The 23,583-nt window shown below is 41.7% G+C and overlaps 2 protein-coding genes across 3 annotated transcripts in view; one reads left to right on the top strand and one right to left on the bottom strand.

Moving 5' to 3' along the window:
- Nucleotides 1–23,583, bottom strand: part of SLC16A2 (solute carrier family 16 member 2) — a 117,128-nt gene that overhangs the window by 38,265 nt on the left and 55,280 nt on the right. The window lies entirely within an intron of this gene.
- On the top strand, nucleotides 17,337–18,437 carry LOC118889142 (V-type proton ATPase subunit G 1-like). The gene has a single exon (XM_036840851.1). The coding sequence runs from the start codon at nucleotides 17,369–17,371 to the stop codon at nucleotides 17,723–17,725; it is 357 nt and encodes a 118-aa protein (XP_036696746.1). The 5' UTR covers nucleotides 17,337–17,368; the 3' UTR covers nucleotides 17,726–18,437.

Below are 23,583 nucleotides of genomic sequence, written 5' to 3'. Positions count from 1 at the left end.
CCACCCGGCAAGGATCTCATTCAGATTCGATGGAGAAATCAAAAGCTTTACAGACAAGCAAAAGCTAAGAGAATTCAGCACCACCAAACCAGGTCTACAACAAATGCTAAAGGAACTTCTCTAAGTGGGAAACACAAGAGAAGAAAAGGACCTACAAAAACAAACCCAAAACAATTAAGAAAATGGTCATAGGAACATACATATCAATAATTACCTTAAACGTGAATGGATTAAATGCTCCAACCAAAAGACACAGCCTTGCTGAATGGATACAAAAACAAGACCCATCTATATGCTGGCTACAAGAGACCCACTTCAGACCTAGGGACACATACAGACTGAAAGTGAGGTGATGGAAAAAGATATTCCAGGCAAATGGAAATCAAAAGAAAGCTGGAGTAGCAATACTCATATCAGATAAAATAGACTTTAAAATACAGAATGTTACAAGAGACAAGGAAGGAAACTACATAATGATCAAGGGATCAATCCAAGAAAAAGATATAACAATTATAAATATATATGCACCCAACATAGGAGCACCTCAATATATAAGGCAACTGCTAACAGCTATGAAAGAGGAAATCGACAGTAACACAATAATAGTGGGGAACTCTAACACCTCACTTACACCAATGGACAGATCATCCAAAATGAAAATAAATAAGGAAAAAGAAGTTTTAAATGAAACAACAGACCAGATATATTTAATTGATATTTATAGGACATTCCATCCCAAAACAGCAGATTACACTTTCTTCTCAAGTGCGCACGGAAAATTCTCCAGGATGGATCACATCTTGGGTCACAAATCAAGCCTCAGTAAATTTAAGAAAATTGAAATCATATCAAGCATCTTTTCTGACCACAATGCTATGAGATTAGAAATGAATTACAGGGAAAAAAACGTAAAAAACACAAACACATGGAGGCTAAACAATACATTACAAAATAACCACGGGGTCACTGAAGAAATCAAAGAGGAAATCAAAAAATACCTAGAGACAAATGACAATGAAAACACGATGATCCAAAGCCTATGGGATGCAGCAAAAGCAGTTCTAAGAGGGAAGTTTATAGCTATACAAGCCTACCTCAAGAAATAAGAAAAATCTCAAATAAACAATCTAACCTTACACCTAAAGGAACTAGAGAAAGAAGAAAAAACAAGACTGACAGTTAACAGAAGGAAAGAAATCATAAAGAGAGCAGAAATAAATGAAATAGAAACAAAGAAAACAATAGCAAAGATCAATAAAACTAAAAGCTGGTTCTTTGCGAAGATAAACAAAATTGATAAACCATTAGCCAGACTCATCAAGAAAAAGAGGGAGAGGACTCAAATCAATAAAATTAGAAATGAAAAAGGAGAAGTTACAACAGACACCGCAGAAATACAAAGCATCCTAAGAGACTACTACAAGAAACTCTATGCCAATAAAATGGAAAACCTGGAAGAAATGGACAAATTCTTAGAAAGGTATAACCTTCCAAGACTGAACCAGGAAGAAATAGAAAATATGAACAGACCAATCACAAGTAATGAAATAGAAACTGTGATTAAAGGTCTTCCAACAAACAAAAGTCCAGGACCAGATGGCTTCACAGGTGAATTCTATCAAATGTTTAGAGAAGAGCTAACACCCATCCTTCTCAAACTCTTCCAAAAACTTGCAGAGGAAGGAACACTCCCAAACTCATTCTACGAGGCCACCATCACCCTGATACCAAAACCAGACAAAGATACTACAAAAAAAGAAAATTACAGACCAATATCACTGATGAATATAGATGCAAACATCTTCAACAAATTACTAGCAAACAGAATCCAACAACACATTAAAAGGATCATACACCACGATCAAGTGGGATTTATCCCAGGGATGCAAGGATTCTTCAATATACGCAAATCAATCAATGTGATACACCATATTAACAAACTGAAGAAGAAAAACCATATGATCATCTCAATAGATGCAGAAAAAGCTTTTGACAAAGTTCAACACCAATTTATGATAAAAACTCTCCAGAAAGTGGGCATAGAGGGAACCTACCTCAACGTAATAAAGGCCATATACGACAAACCCACAGCAAACATCATTCTCAACGGTGAAAAACTGAAAGCATTTCCTCTAAGATCAGGAACGAGACAAGGATGTCCACTCTCGCCAATATTATTCAATACAGTTTTGGAAGTCCTCGACATGGCAATCAGAGAAGAAAAAGAAATAAAAGGAATACAAATTGGAAAAGAAGAAGTAAAACTGTCACTGTTTGCAGATGACGTGATACTATACATAGAGAATCCTAAAAAGGCCACCAGAAAACTACTAGAGCTAATCAATGATTTTGGTAAAGTGGCAGGATACAAAATTAATGCACAGAAATCTCTTGCATTCCTATACACTAATGATGAAAAATCTGAAAGAGAAATTAAGGAAACACTTCCATTTACCATTGCAACAAAAAGAATAAAATACCTAGGAAGAAACCTACATAGGGAGACAAAAGACCTGTACGCAGAAAACTATAAGATACTGATGAAAGAAATTAAAGATGATACCAACAGATGGAGAGATATACCATGTTCTTGGATTGGAAGAATCAATATTGTGAAAATGACTATACTACCCAAAGCAATCTACAGATTCAATGCAATCCCTATCAAATTACCAATGGCATTTTTTACGGAACTAGAACAAAAAATCTTAAAATTTGTATGGAGACACACAAGACCCCAAATAGCCAAAGCAGTCTCGAGGGAAAAAAACGGAGCTGGAGGAATCAGACTCCCTGACTTCAGACTATACTACAAAGCTACAGTAATCTAAACAATATGGTACTGGTACAAAAACAGAAACATAGATCAATGGAACAAGATAGAAAGCCCAAAGATAAACCCACGCACCTATGGTCAACTAATCTATGACAAAGGAGGCAAGGATATACAATGGAGAAAAGACAGTCTCTTCAATAAGTGGTGCTGGGAAAACTGGACAGCTACATGTAAAAGAATGAAATTAGAACACTCCCTAACACCATACACAAAAATAAACTCAAAATGGATTAGAGACCTAAATGTAAGACCAGACACTATAAAACTCTTAGAGGAAAACATAGGAAGAACACTCTTTGACATAAATCACAGAAAGGTCTTTTTGACCCACCTCCTAGAGTAATGGAAATAAAAACAAAAATAAACAAATGGGACCTAATGAAACTTCAAAGCTTTTGCAAAGCAAAGGAAACCATAAACAAGAAGAAAAGACAACCCTCAGAATGGGAGAAAATATTTGCAAACGAATCAACAGACAAAGGATTAATCTCCAAAATATATAAACAGTTCATGCAGCTCAATATTAAAGAAACACACAACCCAATCCAAAAATGGGCAGAAGACCTAAATAGACATTTCTCCAAAGAAGACCTATAGATGGCCAAGAAGCACATGAAAAGCTGCTCAACATCAATAATATTAGAGAAATGCAAATCAAAACTACAATGAGGTATCACCTCACCAGTTAGAATGGGCATCATCAGAAAATCTACAAACAACAAATGCTGGAGAGGGTGTGGAGAAAAGGGAACCCTCTTGCACTGTTGGTGGGAATGTAAATTGATACAGCCACTATGGAGAACAGTATGGAGGTTCCTTAAAAAACTAAAAATAGAATTACCATATGATCCAGCAATCCCACTACTGGGTATATACCCAGAGAAAACCACAATTCAAAAAGACACATTCACCCCAATGTTCATTGCAGCACTATTTACAATAGCCAGGTCATGGAAGCAACCTAAATGCCCATTGACAGACGAATGGATAAAGAAGATGTGGTACATATATACAATGGAATATTACTCAGCCATCAAAAGGAACGAAATTGAGTTATTTGTAGAGACGTGGATGGATCTAGAGACGGTCATACAGAGTGAAGTATGTCAGAAAGAGAAAAACAAATATCGTATATTAACGCATGTATGTGGAACCTAGAAAAATGATACAGATGAACTGGTTTGCAGGGCAGAAGTTGAGACACAGATGTAGAGAACAAACGTATGTACACCAAGGGGCCAAGCCGCGGGGGGGTGGGGATGGTGGTGTGATGAATTCAGTGATTGGGATTGACATGTATACACTGATGTGTATAAAATTGATAACTAATAAGAGCCTGCTGTTTAAAAAAAATAATAAAATTTAAAAATTAAAATAAAAAACCCTCAAATAAACAACCTAACCTTACACCTAAAGCAACTAGATAAAGAAGAACAAAGAAAACCCCAAGTTATTAGAAGGAAAGAAACCATAAAGATCAGAGCAGAAATAAATGAAATAGAAATGAAGAAAACAATTCAAAAGATCAATGAAACAAAAAGCTGGTTTTTTGAGAAGATAAACAAAATTGATAAACCATTAGCCAGACTCATCCAGAAAAAAAAGGGAGAGGATTCAAATCAATAAAATTAGAAATGAAAAAGGAAAAGTTACAACTGATACCGCAGAAATACAAAGGATCATAAGAGACTACTACAAGCAACTATGTGCCAAAAAAATGGACAACCTGGAAGAAATGGACAAATTCTTAGAAAGGTACAACCTTCCAAGACTGAACAAGGGAGTAATAGAAAACATGAATAGACCAATCACAAGTAATGAAATTGAAACTGTGATTAAAAACCTTCCAACAGACGAAAATCCAGGAGCAGATGGCTTCACAGGCAAATTCTATCAAACATTTAGAGAAGTGCTAACACTCATCCTTCTCAAAATCTTCCAAAAAATTGCAGAGGGAGGAACACTCCCAAACTCATTCTACGAGGCCACCATCACCCTGATACCAAAACCAGACAAAGACATCACAAAAAAAGAAAACTACAGGCCAATTTCACTGATGAACATAGATGCAAAAATCCTCAACATAATGCTAGCAAACAGAATCCAACAACACATTAAAAGGATCATACCACATGATCAAGAGGGATTTATCCCAGGGATGCAAGGATTCTTCAATATACGCAAATCAATCAATGTGATACACCATATTAACAAACTGAAGAATAATACCATATGATCATATCAACAGATGCAGAAAAACCTTTCAAAAAAGTTTGACACCCATTTATGATAAAAATAACTCTCCAGAAAGTGGTCATAGAGGGAACCTACCTCAACATAATAAAGGCCACATATGACAAACCCACACCAAATATCATTTTCAATGGTGAACAATTGAAAGCATTTCCTCTAAGATGAGAAATAAGACAAGGATGTCCACTCTTGCCACTTTTATTCAACACAATTTTGGAAGTCCTAGCCACGGCAATCAGAGAAGAAAAAGAAATAAAAGGAATCCGAACTGGAAAAGAAAAAGTAAAACTGTCACTGTTTGCAGATGACATGATACTATACATAGAAAATCCTAAAGATGTCACCAGAAAACTACTAGAGTTCTTCAATGAATTTAGTAAAGTTGCAGGATACAAAATTAATGCACAGAAATCTCTTGCATTCCTATACACTAACAATGAAAGATCAGAAAGAGAAATTAAGAAAACAGTCTCAGACTTCCCTGGTGGCACAGTGGTTAAGAATCCACCTGCCAGTGCAGGGGACATGGGTTCAAGACCTGGTCCCAGAAGATCCCACATGCCGTGGAGCAACTGAGCCTGTGCACCACAACTACTGAGCCTGCACTCTAGAGTCCGTGAGCCACAACTATTGAGCCCACATGCTGCAACTACTGAAGCTCATGCACCTAGAGTCTGTGCTCCACAACAAGAGAAGCCACTGTAATGAGAAACCCACGCACCGCAACAAAGAGTAGCCCCCGTCGCCGCAACTAGAGGAAGCCCGCGTGCAGCAACGAAGACCCAACACAGCCAAAAATAAATAAATAAATAAATATTTTTAAAAAAGAAAACAATCTCATTTACCATCACATCAAAAAGAATAAAATACCTAGGAATAAACCTACCTAAGGAGGTAAAAGACCTGTACTCTGAAAAATATAAGACTCTGATGAAAGAAATGGAAGATGACACAAACAGATGGAAAGATATACCATGTTCTTGGGTTGGAAGAATCAATACTGTCAAAATGACTATACTACCCATGGCAATCTACAGACTCAATGCAATCCCTCTCAAATTACCAATGGCATTTTTCACAGAACTACAACAAAAAAATCTTAAAATTTGTATGGAGACACAAAAGGTCCCAAACAGTCAAAGCAATCTTGAGAAAGAAAAAGGGAGCTGGGAGGATCAGGCTCCCTGACATCAGACTATCCTACAAAGCTATAGTCATCAAAACAGTATGGTACTGGTACAAAAACAGAAATATAGAATAATGGAACAGGATAGAAAGCCCAGAAATAAACCCATGCACCTATGGTCAGTTAATATATGACAAAGGAGGCAAGACTATACAATGGAGAACAGACATCTCTTCAATAAATGCTGCTGTGAAAGCTGGACAACTACATGTAAAAAAATGAAATTAGAACATTCTTTAACATCATACACAAAAATAAGCTCAAAATGGATTAAAAACCTATATTTAAGACTGAATACTATAAAACTCTTAGAGGAAAACATAGGCAGAACACTCTTTGACATAAATCACAGCAATATCTTCTTCAATCCATCTCCTAGAGTACTGGAAATAAAAACAAAAATAAACAAATGGGACCTAATTAAACTTAAAAGCTTTAGCATAGCAAAGGAAACCATAAGCAAAACAAAAAGACAACCCACAGAATGGGAGAAAATATTTGCAAACAATGTGACTGAAAAGGGATTAGACTCCAAAATTTACAAACAGCTCATGTGGCTCAATATTGAAAAAACAAACAACCCAATCAAAAAATGGGCAGAAGACCTAAATACATATTTCTCCAAAGAAGACATACAGATGGCCAAGAGGCCCATGAAAAGATGATCAACATCACTAATTATTAGAGAACTGCAAATCAAAACTAAAATGAGATCTCACCTCACACCAGTCAGAATGGCCATCATGAAAAAGTCTACAAACAATAGATGCTGGAGAGGGTGTGGAGTAAAGGGGACCCTTCTACACTGTTGGTGGGAATGTAAATTGGTGCAGCCACTATGGAGAACGGTATGGAGGTTACTAAAAAAACTAAAAATAGAGCTACCATGTGATCCAGCAATCCCACTCCTGGGCATATATCTGGAGAAAACCATACTTTGAAAGATACATGGACCACAATGTTCACTGCAGCACTATTTACAATAGCCAAGACATGGAAGCAATCTAAATGGCCATCAACAGAGGAATGGATAAAGAAGATGTGGTATTTACATATATACAATGGAATATTACTCAGCCATAAAAAAGAAGGAAATAACGTCAGTTGCAGCAACATAGATGGACCTGGAGATTGTCATACTAAGTGAAGTAAGTCAGCCAGAGAAAGACAAATATCATATGATATCACATATATGCAGAATCTTAAAAAATGATACAAATGATCTTACTTACAAAACAGAAACAGACTCACAGACATAGAGAATGCACTTATGGTTACCAGGGGGGAAGGTTGGGGTGGAGGAATAGATTGGGAATTTGGGATTGACTAGTACACACGGCTAAAAAAAAAAAAGAGAAAAAAATTCAAATTCAAATTAAAAAAATAAAATAATGCATATGAATTAAAATGAATGGTATGTAAAGAAGGGGAGCACTTAATTTATCATGCAAATCATGTCAATTTTGAGAGGAAATTTTAATTTCAATAATTAGAATGTGACAACATACATAAACTGGGACATCCAGTTATTCTATTTATAAAGGTTGCCTATTATTAAGAAACCTGACTTTCATTTCTGCAAATGATCGCTGTGGAACATTGAGCAAATGACCTTCTTTATCCGGAACTCAGACTGTCTATACGTGAAATAGAGTAAACAGGGTACAGTGGTAGTCTCAGAATTACACTGACGTTTATAATCGTTTCTTTGAGATCAATCAGGATGGTGCATTTTACTCCAGAATCTTTAAAATTTAAAGCACTGCTTTAAATTACTAATAACTGAGTGAAATAGAGATTTTCAGCTTTCTGATCACTGTAATAAGTGCAAAAGCCCTGTGTTCTCTGGGTCTCAGTCCCCAGCTCTGAGAAAGAAGGGGCTGGACGCCACCACACCTGTGCTTCCTCTCTCATCCAAAGTCTGACAGGGGTGGGTATGGCATGAGGGCGAGAAAGGAAGTGTGGCCCCCAAAGGACTGGAGGCCCACTGGGATCATTGCTTTTCATGGGCGCAGGCCCCACCACCCAGGGCCAGTGGCAAAGAGAGACCATATGGACAGAGTCTGTGGGTGGGGGCCCCAGGGACCAGAGGGCCCTTCCCTTTCTGTTCCAAGAACACATACAGCTTCTCAATACGTCAGTACTTATGAAACAGCCTGGAAACCAGAAGGCTCAGAAGCCAAACAACAGGAGTGACCAGGCGGGGAAAATAAGGCATTTCCTTATTTCTTCCCTGAAACTTTCACTTAAACATCTCTGTGTGTCACTGAGCTCAGTAAGTAAAGAATCCACAGGACACTTTCGCATGCTTTTCCCCCCTTCTTTCCTGTGCCACTCCTCCACCCCCACCCCCACATACATAGGAGAAGAGTAGCAGGGATGGAGAAAAGGGGCAGCCTTACTCCCTGCCCTTTATGTTAATTGTCAAGGTCAATGGAAGCTAAATCACAAACACAGGTTTGAAGAAGGCAATATCTTGGCCCTCTGCATGAGTGGGGAAAAAAGAAAACTGCTTGTCAGAACAATTGAACTGTTGCCGTTTTTGGAGGCCTCGCAACCCACGCTTTGCATCACACGAGCCAGCAAGAGAAAGGGCACCCGGTTCATATTCAACTTCTGCTCAGAAGAGCCACTGAAGACTCAACAGTGAGCTCTGGGGTCCCAAACCACTACTTTGGGAACCCCTGGTGTGATGGAGGGGAGCCTCACCTCTCCTCCAAGCCCCAGAAGTTGCCCAGTTATCAGTGACGTGACAAAAAGTTCCGGAAGGTCATCCGCACCCTTGACCATGTCTGCCTGGCCTGAAGAGGGGAGACCGATGGCTCCCCAAGGATACCTTCCCAACCAGCTAGAACCGACTCCTCCAGAAATGGGCACGGACAGCCAGGAAAGTGCCTGCAGCACAGGATGGTTCCTGAGCCCCTGAGATGGGCTCCGCTGGGTTCCCACAGCCCCTGGCTTCCTTTAGCCCGGGGGTAGCTCCCTGGGTTGCACTCACCTCTCGAGCACTTGCCTGCCTAGCTAGGCTGCAAGCTCTGAGAGGGCAGGGACCACATCCCACTTGTTCACTGTTGGGTTCCCAGTCACTCGGTCACTGTTTGTTGAGTAAAAGAAGTAGCTAGGATACTCAGTGGCTCGTGGTGGGTGGTCAAGATAAGAGTCCCAGCTCAGGCACTTGGTAGTCAGACGTGCTTGTGACCTTTCTCCCTGTGGCGTGCATGCATGTGTGCATGTGTGCCTGTACGTGTGTGCATGTGTGTGCGTGTGGCCTGTATCCGCCCAGGAGAACCCAGGAGCTCCCTGAGGGTGGGTTTCATAAACTGGTTTTAGTTCATGCCACAACTCTGCTCCTTAGGGGGCTGGCTCTCCACTTCACCATCACCCGCCCTGCCCAGGCAAGATCCCTCCTGAGGAGGTCTCCAGCTCTTTCCTACCCAAGCTCCTCCCTGTCCCAGCTCTGTGTAACCTTGGACGAGTCCCTGTTTCCTTGTCTGGAAAGTGAGGGTGTTGGGCTACATGGAGGGCAAGGAGCCAATCGGTGCCCCAATTGCTCATCTCCATGATGTCTGAACACTGCTGCCTCCTGAACGCCTCGGGGATTGGGAGCAGGGACTTGAGGGCTCTAGAGCCCAGTCTGCCACCACTGTGACTTGAGTTGTGGTGATGAAAATGGCTGTCACCCACCCAGGTACTTCTGGGTCAGCCAAGAAGCTTAGACAGACCCAGGCCTCGGCCAGAGGAAATGAGGCTCAGAGACAGTGGGACACAGGCAGGAAGGAAGACCCTCCTGACTGTAAAGGTAAATAAAACCAGCAATCGTTTACCAAGGAATGTTGTGGGTCTCCCTTTCCTGGAGATCACAGAAACGTGGAAGCTAACGGGCCCCTGGAGATCGACTGGTGCAGCCCCCTCATTGTATAGATGAGGAAACCGAGACCTACAGGGAGGAAGTAGCCCGCCCAGGGTCACAGAGCAGCGTAATGAAAGAGCAGAGACCCAGACCTGCCACCAGGGCTCTCGGGCCAGAGCTGATTCCATTACTCCGAGCTGAGAGGCCTCCTTCAACCACAGGGCAGCCCAGGCGATTCTCTGCAGTGTCTTCGCTGCACGGATGAAGACTCCCTGAGGCTCTCGGAGGGTAAATGAGCTATGGGAGGGAGGGCTGAGGCCAGAGGCCAGAGGCCCCTGTCCTCAGGATGCCCAAGCCCAGGCTGCTCCCTGGGCAATCCCTTGCCTTCTCTGGGGGCAAGAGAGACCCCCATCACTCTGGAGTGTCTGATGGCTCTTCCTGCCTGGGGTCCGGGATCTCTCCTCAAAGCCTTGCCCGTACATTGAGCCCACTCACCCTCCGGAAGGCCCCTCACTCGGGCAGTCAGTCAGTTAGTCAGCTGCCCTTTGGGGAGCACCTTCCAAGTGACTCTGAGTGAGGCTCAGCTGGGGCAGGTCACAGATATCCAGAAACAAGGTCCCCGCACTTGGGGTGCTTCTGGGTGAGGGAGAGACTGGGGTACATGCACCCAAGGGCAGACACTTGGGAATAGAGAGAAATGGGCCAGGGTGGTCAGAGGAGGTGGGAACGCGTGGGTGGGTCTTTGACAGAGGCTAGGTAGGACCTGGACTGGGAGGCGGGGACAGGGTGGAGGCCTTCCCTGCCTCCTCCCTAAAGCCTTCCCCCGCCTTTCTGGAGGCAGGACAGGTGGAGGTGGCAGAGTGTGTTTACCAGGAGTTTAGGCTCCTGACATGAGTTCCCGGCCTGGCCCCGTGCCTCAGTAGCTGGGTGACCTTGAGCTCTTCATTTCATTGCTCTGAATCTCAGTCTCCTCATCTCAAGATTTGGGAATTAACAATGCCTCACATAACTCAAGGCAGGGCTCACAGGAGGCCTCAGGAAGAGCCCGGGGGTTAGTGGTTTGCAGGGTAATTTCGGTGTCTTGGGATTTCGGTATACTGCAGGGACACACTTGGGACCCAGAGCTGGTATAAAGATTATTTTAGCTGAAGACATTTGAGCTTTGGTAGACAACAGGGAAAAAAGCCTTTTTTGTAGCTTCCCTTATCTGACTGAAAACAGCAACTTCTAGGAAATGAGGCTGCCAAAAATTCCTTCTCAGGGCGGATCTACTCCCGGAAGGTAGACTGTGAATAAAGTCTACGCCAAATCTTTTCCCCAAGTGAGTTTGTGGCCCTGAAAAGATAGAAAGGCCACTCACACCTGTATAGACAAACATTACAGCCTCTCTCATCAAGTGTTGGTTCTCCTGAAAATCCGTGTATCTTTCCAAAAAGTCATTTATACTCCTGGCAAGTGCCTTTCTCCCCCACTTCATCTATTAAGATGGTATATAAGCCCCAAATTGCAACCACTCCTTTGAGTTGCCATCACTGAGTTCTTCTGTGTATATGGAAGTTGCACATGTAAATACACTCTGTTTCTTTCTCCCGTTAGTCTGTCTTTTATCAGTTTCATTCGCAGGCTCTAGGTACTGAACCTGAGAGAGTAGGAGAAAAGTTTTTTCTCCCCCAAAGTGTTCAGAAAGGGGAACGTCTACATTACCATGTGGCCTTTATTTAGACCTTGACTCAAATAAACCGTGAAATCAGAACAAAAACCAAAAAACAATCAGCACTTCATGATACTGATGAGGCATTTGAAGTTTGAACACTGCCTGCATGTTTGATGAGATTATGGAATTACTGATGATTACTTTAGGTGTTCTAATGACACTGTAGTTCTGTTAAGAAGAGAGTTCTCATGTTTCAAAGCTAGATACGGAAATGCAGTTAACAATGATGTGATATCTGGCCAGGGGTTGATAATTGTTGATGCTGGGTGATGTCCACAGGAGCCTCATTATGCTATTCTCCTTGTATATAGGCTTGAAATTTTCCACAACAAAAAGTTTTTAATATGAAATAGAAAAGGGTGGATCAAGGAGATGTTTACCCAAATGTGGCTTAGCTGTCTGCCTTTGGAAGACTCTTCATTACAGAGAACAACAATCGCAAATTTAAGAAAAGCCTGGTATCTGTTTTGTGAGCAACAGCGACATATGACTAGAGACAGTGATTTCGCCCCCTCATTTCAGCCCCCTCATTAGGCAGCATCTGTGCTGCTCCTCTCAGCCTGTGGCAGCCCAGTTTGGTTGCCAGGCAATGGAAGCCAGAAGCCAGAAGCCCTTTACTTGGGAGGGGGAAAGGGGGAAAGGGAGGGAGAGAAGCCAGGAGGGGGGAGGGCAGAAAGAAGCTGCCCAGAGGAAGGCTTGTCCCTGCCTAGCGGCCTGGCCCAGGGGGATAGATGCGGTGGCGGGGTCCCTTGTTGGACGCTGGTTTCCTACAGCCCCCACTTTCCATGGGTTATTCCTGGGGGCAGCCTCATTGTCAGAGCTTGAGGCCCCACGGAAGGAGCGGGGTGGGGGTGCACACATGTGCACCTCCCTCCTGCGAAGACCAGTGAGGTCTGCGATTAAGTAAGACAGCAACTAGCACCCACTCAGAGTCAGAATTTCGGACAGGCCTCCCCTGGGGGACGCTCCTGAGCTCTTATTGAGTTCAAAACAATTCTGGGAAAGCAGCTCGTCAAATGGAAGTTCTCCACTGGTGATCACCCTTTGCTGGGGCCATTCCAGAAGGCAGGAGGGCAGCAGGCTTCCCCCTGGGGGTGCAGAGTTCTGTCCCCGCCGTCCTCTGGGGACGGAAGGCGGAAGCCTCCGGTGCTGCGCGGCGGCCTGGCAGTCTCACGGCCGCTGACTGTGCTGGGGAGCCCTGTGCTCTGGCGTTGCTTCAGACCCAGCTCTCACTGGAAGGCTGTGTGGGCCTGAGCCCACGTCTGACTCGCAATTTCCTGACCTCTAGAAGCCCGGGGAGTGTGGTACCTTGCCTCCCTTCAGGCTCAGGTGGGCTGGGGTTACAGTGCACGCCCCACCCCCCGACCCTGGGCAGGAATTGCTCTCATCCAGGGTAAAAGGAGCCTGGCCCACTCTGAGGCAGGAGGTAGATGGGCCCCAGGCTGAGCAGCTGGAGTTGGTCCCCTGAGGACAGATACTCCAAGAGGAAGAGGAGGAGGAGGAGGAGCGGAGCCCTGCCCAGGTAAACAGAGACAGAGACCACATATTTCTCGTTCTCGAGGTCAAGGAGACCTTCCCGACTACACATGTGCAGAGAGGCTCCTTGGAGGTCAAAAAGGGAGTGATGTCAACCTACCCATAGGCCTCTTCACTAGAATCCATCTTGGCTAAGAGATGCGTGTGCACGCATGGGAGGACCCTGAGATAAGCCAAATACGGACTCAGAGCCAGGCAAAGCAAGATGATTGGCCAAAGGAAACCCGGAAGAAATGCCCCATATAAGCGATTCAAACTACCACGAGGGCGTGGCTCTCTCTGAGCCCACCCGTGTGTGCCTATTCACACGTACTCTTCTTCCTGCTAATAAACACTTGTTTCACCACTTTCTGCCTCTCTGTGGAAATTCACTTCTACACAGCTGATGGGCCAGGGCCTCGTTACTGGCCACTGGTCCCTGGTGGTCTAGTGGCCAGGATTCAGCGCTCTCACTGCTGCGGCCCGACTTCAGTCTCTGGCTGGGAACCGAAACCCTGCTTCAAGCCTCTGCAGGCCCAGGCCACCCGAGCGAGATCAACTCTACTCCCACCCACCAGGCCACACTGGAAGAAGCAACATAGCCAGCGACCTCGGAGAGACAGAGTGAGGGCCCTTCCTAGAGCCACCCTGCTATGATCATGAACTACCTCCTGCTGGCCTGGGAGGTGGGATTCAGAGAAGCTCTAGGCAGGCAGGATAGGGGGTGAGGTCAGGCAGCTGCCCCAGAGATCAGCCTTTCAAGACCCAGCACCTGAGAGAGGAAGGCTGGCTGTACTCAATGAGAAAAAAAACATCAGGGAGGCAGTAGTCAGGAGCTGAGCCGGAGCAGGGCCCAGACAGCCCCCTTTCTCTGCAGCATCTTTGTGGCTCCTGGTTGTTAGGAGCAGGCTCTTCCGTTGCTAAGCAACTGGAGCCTGGTGGATTAAAACCAATTTCCTGAGCTCACTGAAAGGGGGAGGGAGAGAAGGTACAATGCAGATGCCCTGGGGAAGCTCATCCCTGCCTCCAACCTTTGTCGGTGCATGCGGTGCAAGCGGGTGGAGGTGAAGGGAAGGTGAGGTGCAGCTGGGGGCTGATCTCTAGGGAGAAGGTTGGGGGTGGGGTGGCTGGGGGAGGGCTAGGCACCAGATATCCATTATAAAGACCAAGAGACCAGAGTGAAACTGCCAATTAAGATGCCAATTAGAGCACTAATGAATGCTAATGCTGCTCCTTTTTGAAACCCCAGAAAAGGCCTGCAGTCCCTGGGGTGTTTCTGAGCCACCTGACCAGGCCAGACAGGATTGGGCAAGGTTTGTCCTCCAAAGATGGGACGATCAGAGCATTTTAGGGTCCACGGGCCCCCAACAGTCCTGGGGTCCTACCTCTTGTTGAATGACAGAGGCCCCTCGACACGCTGCCCTCCGCTTAGATAATAACCCCCAGATGACAGGGAGCTCACTTCCTCCTGCAACAGCCCTTTCCGTATCTTTTCCACAGAGAGTGCTTTGCCCCACGTGGCCCAAGTCTGTCTTCCTGTGGCTCTTTCCCGCAGGAGCCGAGGGAGTCATCCCAATCTGCCCTGCTGTAGGGACATGTAGCCTCTCTCTTCTGTGAGGCCCACCTCCTACCTCTTGCCGCTACTCAAGGGACAGAATGGGTGGGGCCTCACCATGACTTGGTGCCCTCTGATCCCCCACCCCCAGCCTGGTCTTTAGCCTCCTTAAGGAAGAAGCCACTAGGATGGACAAATTTACAAAGAGGTCCTGGATCCAATTCCTGCCCCAGAGTCCAGGCTTCTCCCACTACCCTGCTCATATGAGATCTTGGGTCAGAAAGAAGAGTCTATGTCTGTGTTGGGGAGTGTGGTGGGGTGTTTACAAACTTAACAGAGAGGTTTCCAGTTCTAGAATGGGGATGTGATAAGCCTTGTGGACCCATTTTCTAGTGAAAACACCATAATTGGTATAATCTCTTAAATATATTAAGAAGTTGTTCTAATGTCATATAGCAAATGGAGCAGCATTTATTCAAAATACTCTAATAAATCTTGGTAAGAACAGCAAGAGTCCATGGCATTTGAGCCGTGACTTGCTCCCATCTCTGCCCTCTCTTGCTCAGTGTAATATAAGCTCTATTCTAGGTGAGTGTGGCCAATAATAGGGGCCTCTGTCTTCCTCCAGGTCCCAGTTTGGGCTACAGTTTGATTCCTGGATGGATAGGATACAGGCATCTCTCATCCTTCCTTCAGCTCTGTGTTGCAAAAGCTTTGTTCCAGACAGGCAGGGCCAAGAGGACTGATGAGCCTTTCTACCACCCAGCTCCTACTGGTATGGTGAGAGCTCTACTCCAGACATGGCACGTAGAATATTGTCTCTGATAACCTCTGCCCTAATTCACTCATAGGGTAGAGGTTACACATTAGGAAAGACAAGTCAAAAAAAGCAGTAGCTACCGTCTTGCCTAGCACCCTGCTCATAGAGTTGGGGTGTCACTCTGGTAGATGTGGGATGCTCTCCCCACCTCCAGCTCAAGTACAGTGAAGCAGAAGTTTCCATCCAGAGGAAAGACAGACTTTTAAAATGTGAGAGCCCCTTTAGCTCTCCCTAATGGGACTAACTTTATGTGGAAAAGAGAGCGGAGAAGTTCTTGCCAAAGGGTATTATCAGAAACAATGAAGTTCTTGATGTTGAGCAATTAAGAGGGGACTTGGAGCTTCAGAATTTTAGTAGCAACTGTAAAATGTTAGACCAGTTAGAAGTTTAACAGAGAGAACCAGGGAAAGAACGAAGAAGAACTATTCTAGGCTCTGAGCAAGCCTCAAGGACTGATAACATCCTGCCCCTGCAATGGAGCAGCAACTTTAATTGGATCAGATTATGGAATAATTTATGCCCACAGGCATGATTTAAAAAAAAATAGTGGAATTAAGAAGAAATTAGTATAGGCTAATAGCTGGGTGTGATACCACTAGAGATAGATCAGTTAGAAGCTAAATGGGAGTCTCAATGAAAGAAACAGAGATTCCATTTGAAAGCACAGTAATCACTGGTAGTAGTGATGCTGTGTACATATCCATGGCTGCGACTTTTGAGGAGGTGGTATACTGCAGGAAATAGACCTCACAAACCTAGTCCAGAAAAGCCAGTAACAGTAGCTCGAGTTGTTACGGTATATTTTTCAACAAAAAAATTATGAAACATGCAAGAAACAGGAAAGTGTAACCCATAAACAGGAAAAACATCAGGCACTAGAAGCTGTCTTGAGGGGGCCAAATGGTGGACTTAGAAGACAAAGCAGCTATTATAAATATTTGCAAAGAACTGAATGAAATCATGTTTAAAGAATTAAAAGAATGCATGATGACAATTTCTAATCACAAAGAGAATATCAATAAAGAGACAGAAAATTTTTAAAAGAACCAAATGGAAATTCTGGAGTTGAAAAGTACTGTAAGTGAAATGAAAAATTCAACAAGGAGCTCAACAGTAGATTTAAGGTGGCAGAAGAAAAAAATCAGCAGACTTGAAGGTAGATCAATACATATTATGCAAATTGAAAAACATTGAGAACATAGAATTAAGAAAAATGAACAGAGCCTCAGAGAAATGTGGGGCACCAGTAAGCCCACCAATATACATGCAGTGAGATTCCAGAAAGAAAGAATACTCAAAAATAATGGAAACTCTTCAAATTTGAAGAAAACATTAATCTACACATATAAGAAGCTCTACAAATAACAAGAGGATAAACACAAGGAGAGACATCCCAGAGACACCACAATCAAAATGTTGAAAGCCAAAAACAAAGGGAAATCTTGAAAGTAGCAAGAGAAAAATGACTCATCATGGACAAGAGAAACTCCATAAGATTAATGGCTGACTTCTACCAAATAGAATAGAGGTCAGAAGGCAGTGGGATGACATATTCAAAGTGATGAAAGGAAAAAACTGTCAATCAAAAATATTTGCTATGGAGGCCTGTCTGTGGCGTCTCAGAGACACCGCCGCAGCCATGGCCAGTCAGTCGCAGGGCATCCAGCAGCTGCTCCAGGCCGAGAAGCAGGCCGCCGAGAAGGTGTCCGAGGCCCGCAAGCGAAAGAACCGGAGGCTGAAGCAGGCCAAAGAAGAGGCCCAGGCTGAAATTGAACAGTACCGCCTGCAGAGGGAGAAGGAGTTCAAGGCCAAGGAAGCTGCGGCTCTGGGATCCCACGGCAGTTGCAGCACTGAAGTGGAGAAGGACACCCAGGAGAAGATGACCATCCTTCAGACCTACTTCCGGCAGAACAGGGATGAAGTCCTGGATAACCTCTTGGCCTTTGCCTGTGACATCTGGCCAGAAATCCATGAGAATTACCGCATAAAGGGATAGGGGAAGAGCAAAAGCGCTGTGCCGTGGATTGGCATTTTAGATGCCTTCATAGAATATGAGGCTTTAGCAAGGCTTGGGTTATATTCTTGTGAAAAGGCATTAAATTATTTCTGTATATTATATAATAGGTCCCTTCACTTTTTGCAGAATAGCAGTCATAGCTTCTTTGTACAAACTTATAGCCTATCCAAAGATTTTATCTTTTTACCTCATATTTCTTAGAAACTTAATGGGTATATGTTGTCTGTTTTCCTATGCCTTTTCACTCAAGTGGCATATTATGAACACTGACTTTTTCTTTCTTAGATATAGTTGTTTTTTTTTAAATTTTAAGTCATAGCTTTATGTTGCAACTCTACTTGTTCAAAAATTAGATCATGAAGGTTCCTTCCTATGACCTTAGATATAGTTTAAAAAAAAACAATTTTCTTAAGAAAGAAAGGGATTAAATATTTTTTTTCCCCTAAATCTTTCTTGAAGGTTAGGGGCTTTATCTATGAAAAAGTAGTAAATAGTTACTTGTAACCTATGTGAACAGCCAGCCTTAAAATAGTCCTTTCCGGCTAAGAGTTAGAACAATGGGTACTAGTATTGGGCTGCTTTTGGTTTCTCTTATTTAAAATTACTAGATGATAGAATTCAAGAACTTGTTACATGTCACTACTTGGTGTACTGATAGTGTACTAATAATCATTTAAAAGTCAAAAAAAAATTTGCTATGGAATGTCCAAAATAGGCAAATCCATAGAGACAGAAAGTAGACTATTGGTCACCAGGGGCTGGGGAATGGAGAGGTTGAGAAGAGATAGCTACTAGGAAGAATCTTCTTGGGGTGATGAAAACGTTCAGAAATTAGAGAGTGGTATTGGTTGGAAAAAATTGGAAATATACTAAAAACACCAAATTGTACACTTTAAAAGGGCAAATGTTATGGTATGTGAATTTTATCTCAACAAAAAATTTTAAAAAGTAAAGATCTCAAATCATGAACTGAACTTTCCAGCTAAAGAAACTAGAAAAAGAAGAGCCAACTAAACCCATAGCATGCAGAAGGAAGGCAAAAATTAAGACTAGAACAGAAATAAATAAAATAGAGAATAAAAAGTGGAGAAAATCAATAAAACCACAAGTTGGTTCTTTGCAAATATCTACAAAATTGGCAAACCTTTAACCAGATGGACCAAGACAGTAAAAGAGAGAAGACTCAAATTAGTAAAATTAAGTACAAAGAGGGGATATCACTACAACCTTACAGAAATAAAGGAGCATAAGTGAATACTGTGAACAGTTGTATGATATAGACAAATTCATACAAAACCTCTACTCATAGGGTAGAGGTTACATGTTAGGAAAGACAAGTCAAAAAAAGCAGATAACAGATGATATAGACAAATTCATACATTACATAACAGATGATATAGACAAATTCATACAAAACCACAAACTACCAAAATTGATGCAAGAAGAAACAGAAAACCTGAATAGAGATATAACAAAAGATTGAATAAGTAATTGAAATACTTCTCCCATCCTCAAAAATAAAAAACCTAAGCCAAATGCTTTTACTAGTGAATGGTACCAAACATTAGAGAATTAATACCAAACTTCACAAACTCTCCACAAATAGGGGGGAACATTTCTCAACTCATGAGGCCAGTATTACCCTGATACCAAAGCTAGCCAAAGACATCACAAGAGAAGAAAACTACAGACCAATATCTCTTATGAATATTGATGTAAAAATCCTCAACAAAACACCAGCAAATTGATTACAGTAATATATAAAAAAAGATTATACATCATGACCAAGTGAGGTTTATCTCAGGAATGCAAGACTGACTTAAAATCTGACAATCAACCAATGTAATACACTGTATCAATAGAATGAAAGAAAAAAAACACATGATTATCTCAAGAGATGCAGAAAAGGCATTTGAAAAATCACAACATTCCTTCAAGATAAAACATTCAACAAATGAGGAATAGAAGGGAACTTCCTTGACCTGACAAAGGTGATTTATGAAAAACCCAAGGGCAATATCATACATATTGGTGAAAGACTGATTACTTTCCCCCTAAGTTCAGAAACAAGACAAGGATGTCTGCTGTCATCATGTCTGTTCAACATTGAACTCAAGGTTTCAGCTAGGCCAATTAGGCTAGAAAAATAAATAAAAGGCATCCAGATTGAAAAGGAAAAAATAAAACTATCTCTGTTTGCAGATAACATGATCTTGTATATAGAAAATCCTGAGGAATCTACCAAAAAAAAAGAAAAAACTATTCAAACAAATAACCTAGCTCAGCAAGGTTGCAGGATACAAGATCAATATACAAAGATCAGTAGTACTTCTGTACAATAACAAACAATTTGAAAATGAAATTAAGAAAAAATTCCATTAACAATAGCATCAAAACATAAATTACTTAGAAATAAATTTAACAAAAGAAGTATAAAACTTATACTCTGAAAACTATAAAATATTTTTGAAAGAAGTTAAAGAAAACCTAAATAAATGAAAATACATCCCATCTTCATAGGTAAAAAGATTTAATATTGTTAAGATGGCAATGTCTCCAAGTTGATCTACGGGTTCCCTATCAAAATCCCAGCTGCATTGTTTTTTGCAAAGATTGACAAGTTGACCCTAAAATTTGCATGGAAATACAAGAGACCCAGATAGCCAAAAAATACTTGAAAAATAAAAAGTTGAGGACCCACACTTTCTGATTTAAAATGTGCTACAAATCTACAATAATCAAGGCAGTGTAGTACTGGCATAAGGATAGATACATCTATTAATGGAATAAAACGGAAAGTCCAGAAAAATTACATTTATTGTGATTTACTGCTTGCAAGAGTGCCAAAATAATTCAGTGTAGAAAAAGTAGTCTGTTCAATGAAAGATGATGAGCCAATTAGATATTCACATGCAAAAGAATGAAGTAAGATCCCTGCATCACACCATATAAAAAATTACCTCAAAATGAAGCATAGTCCTAAATGTAAGAAATAAAACTATAAAACTCTTAAAAGAAAGCATAGAAGTAAATCTTCATGACCTTAGATTAGGCAATGGTTTCTTAGATATAACAACAAAAGCACAAGCAACAAAAGAAAACTGTAGATAAACTGGACTTCATGAAAATTAAGAACATTTTTTGGGTTATATACCCAAAATAATTGAAAACAGGGACTTAAACAGATATTTGTATACTCATGTTCATAGCAGCATTGTTCACAATAGCCAAAATGTGGAAACACCCAAATGTCCATCAATGGATGAATGGATAAACAAAATGTTGTATATACAAACAATGGAATATTATTCAACATTAAAAATAAAAGAAATTCTGACACATGCTACAATATGGATGAACCTTGAAGACATTATGCTAGGTGAAACAAACCAGTTACAAAAGGACAAATATTGTATGATTTCACTTATAATGAAGTACATAGAGTAATCAAATGCATAGACACAGAAAGTAGAATGTTGGTTGCCAAGGGATCAGAGGAGGAGAAAATGGGGAGTTATTATTTAAAGGGTATAGAGTTTCAGTTTGGGAAGATAAAAAATGTTCTGGATATGGGTGGTGGTGGTGCTTGCACAACAATGTGAATGTACTTAATACCACTGAAACATATGCTTAAAAATGGTAAATTTTGTTATGTATATTTTAGCACAATAAAATATTAAAAACTTTTGTGCTTCAAAGGACACCAGCAAGAAAGTGAAAAGACACCAACACAATAGGATAAAATATTTGCATATCATTTATCTGAAAAGTGATGAGTATCCAGAATATATAAAGAACACTTACAATTCAACAATAAAAAGACGACTCCTTTTTTTTTTTTTTTTTTTTTTGCCACACCGTGCGTGGCATGTGGGATCTTAGTTCCCCAACCAGGGATCGAACCCACGCTCCCTGCATTGGAAGCGTGGAGTCTTAACCACTGGACCACCAAGGAAGTCCCAACGACTCCATTCTAAATAGGCAAAGATTTTATGGTCTGGCATGTAAGGAGCTTGGAAGTCATCACTCCATCCTAACAACAAATAAAAAGCTGAACAAACTAAAAAATCAACAACTCTTCTTAGATTCATTAGCGAAGTGAGGTCACAGGGCAAATTACTATACTAAAAATTATAGAGACAGACAGCTGAATACAGAGAATCACAACTTACTAGAGCAGAAACCCATGAGCAGAAAATTCCATGAAACAAGCATCAGGGTAAGAAAACCTAAACTGTAACTGACAAATTGCTGGAGGCTCAGTGTGGACAAGTGTGAGACTTAAAAACTCCAGGGGAGCCTGTCATGGTGGCGGTTGGGGGGGCAACCCTTTTGTGAATTTTACCTCAGGAGCTCTACCAGGTTCTCACAGTGAAGACTGGAGAAAAATTCTTCCATGCTTCTAGCAAGGGGAGGGGGAAATGTAGCTATTTTGAAATATATCAGAGCATTCTGTTCTTAACAAGGTCTGTCCACAAGAGAAACTATTTTACCAGAGCCTAAACTGTTGAGGTTTTATCAGAGTCTAACTGACCTGGGGGAAGAGAAATACCCAATCAACCCCTTTTAGCCATCCTGTCCCACCTAAAGGGGAAAAAGAACTGAGACATACTTTTGAAGTTCACAGCCCAGAAGCACAGGCGCACTAAGAGACTGAGACCTAATGATAGGACTATAAAATACTTTCTCTCCCTCCCCACCACACCATACGACCACATCACTAAAGGCCTATTTACCAGAGTTCATTTTACCTAGTACATCATGTCTGACTTTCAACAAAAAATTACAAGGCATACTAAAAAGCTAAAAACAGAGTTTAAAGAGACAGAGTGAGCATCAGAACCAGACAAGATATGGCTGGGTTGTTGGAATTATCAGACCAAGAATTTTAAAAAAACTATGATTAATAATATGGTAAGGGCTCTAATGGACAAAGTAGACAACATACAAGAACAGATGGACAGTGTAAGCAGAGAGAAGGAAATTCTAAGAAAGAATCAAAAAGAAATGCTAGAGATAAAAAAACAGTGTAACTGAAATGAAGAATGCCTTTAACAGGCTCATTAGTAGATTGGACATGGTTGAGGAAAGTCAGTGAGACTGAGGATATGTCAATAGAAACTTCCAAAAAGGAAAAGCAAAGAAAAAGAGACTGGAAAAAATGGAACAGAATATCCAAGAACTGAGGGAAAACTACAAAAGATGTAACATATGCACAATGGGAGTACCAGAAGGAGACAAAAGAGAGAAAGGAACAGAAAAAAATATTTGAAGCAATAAGGACTGAGAATTTCCCCAATTAATGTCAGACACAAAATCACAGATCCAGGAAACTCAGAGAACACCAAGCAGAATAAATGTCCCGAAACAACACCTAGGCATATTATATTCAAACTGCAGAAAATCAAAGATAAAGAAAAAAAAATCTTGAAAGAAATTATCTTACCTAAAGAAAAGATAAGAATTACATCTGACTTCTCCTCAGAAGTCATGTAAGCAAGAAGAGAGTGGGGTGAAATATTTAAAATGTTGAGAGAAAAATAGCACCAACCTGGAATTCTGTACCATGGGAAATTAACCTCCAAAAGTAAAGGAGAAATACTTTCTCAGAAAAATAACAATTGAGGGAATTTGTTGCCAGTGAACCTGCCGTGCAAAAAAATGTTAGAAGAAGTTCTTCAGCGCGAAGGAAAATAGTGGGTGGGCCAAAAGTTTCATTCGGTTTTTTCCTTAAGATGGCTCTAGTAGCACCTAGCTGTCTTTTGGCTCTGTGCTTTGTGACCAGCTAGAAGGGTGGGATAGGGAGGGTGGGAGGGAGGGAGACGCAAGAGGGAAGA

The sequence above is a fragment of the Balaenoptera musculus genome, chromosome X (assembly GCF_009873245.2).
Source record: "Balaenoptera musculus isolate JJ_BM4_2016_0621 chromosome X, mBalMus1.pri.v3, whole genome shotgun sequence".
NCBI classification, from domain to species: Eukaryota; Metazoa; Chordata; class Mammalia; order Artiodactyla; family Balaenopteridae; genus Balaenoptera; species Balaenoptera musculus.
Note: the sequence above shows the minus strand (reverse complement) of the source record. Positions and strands in the feature narration are given on the sequence as shown.

What these genes read in the sequence shown, in the direction of transcription:
- LOC118889142 (XM_036840851.1), top strand. Translation starts at nt 17,369, where the DNA reads ATGGCCAGTCAGTCGCAGGGCATCCAGCAGCTGCTCCAGGCCGAGAAG.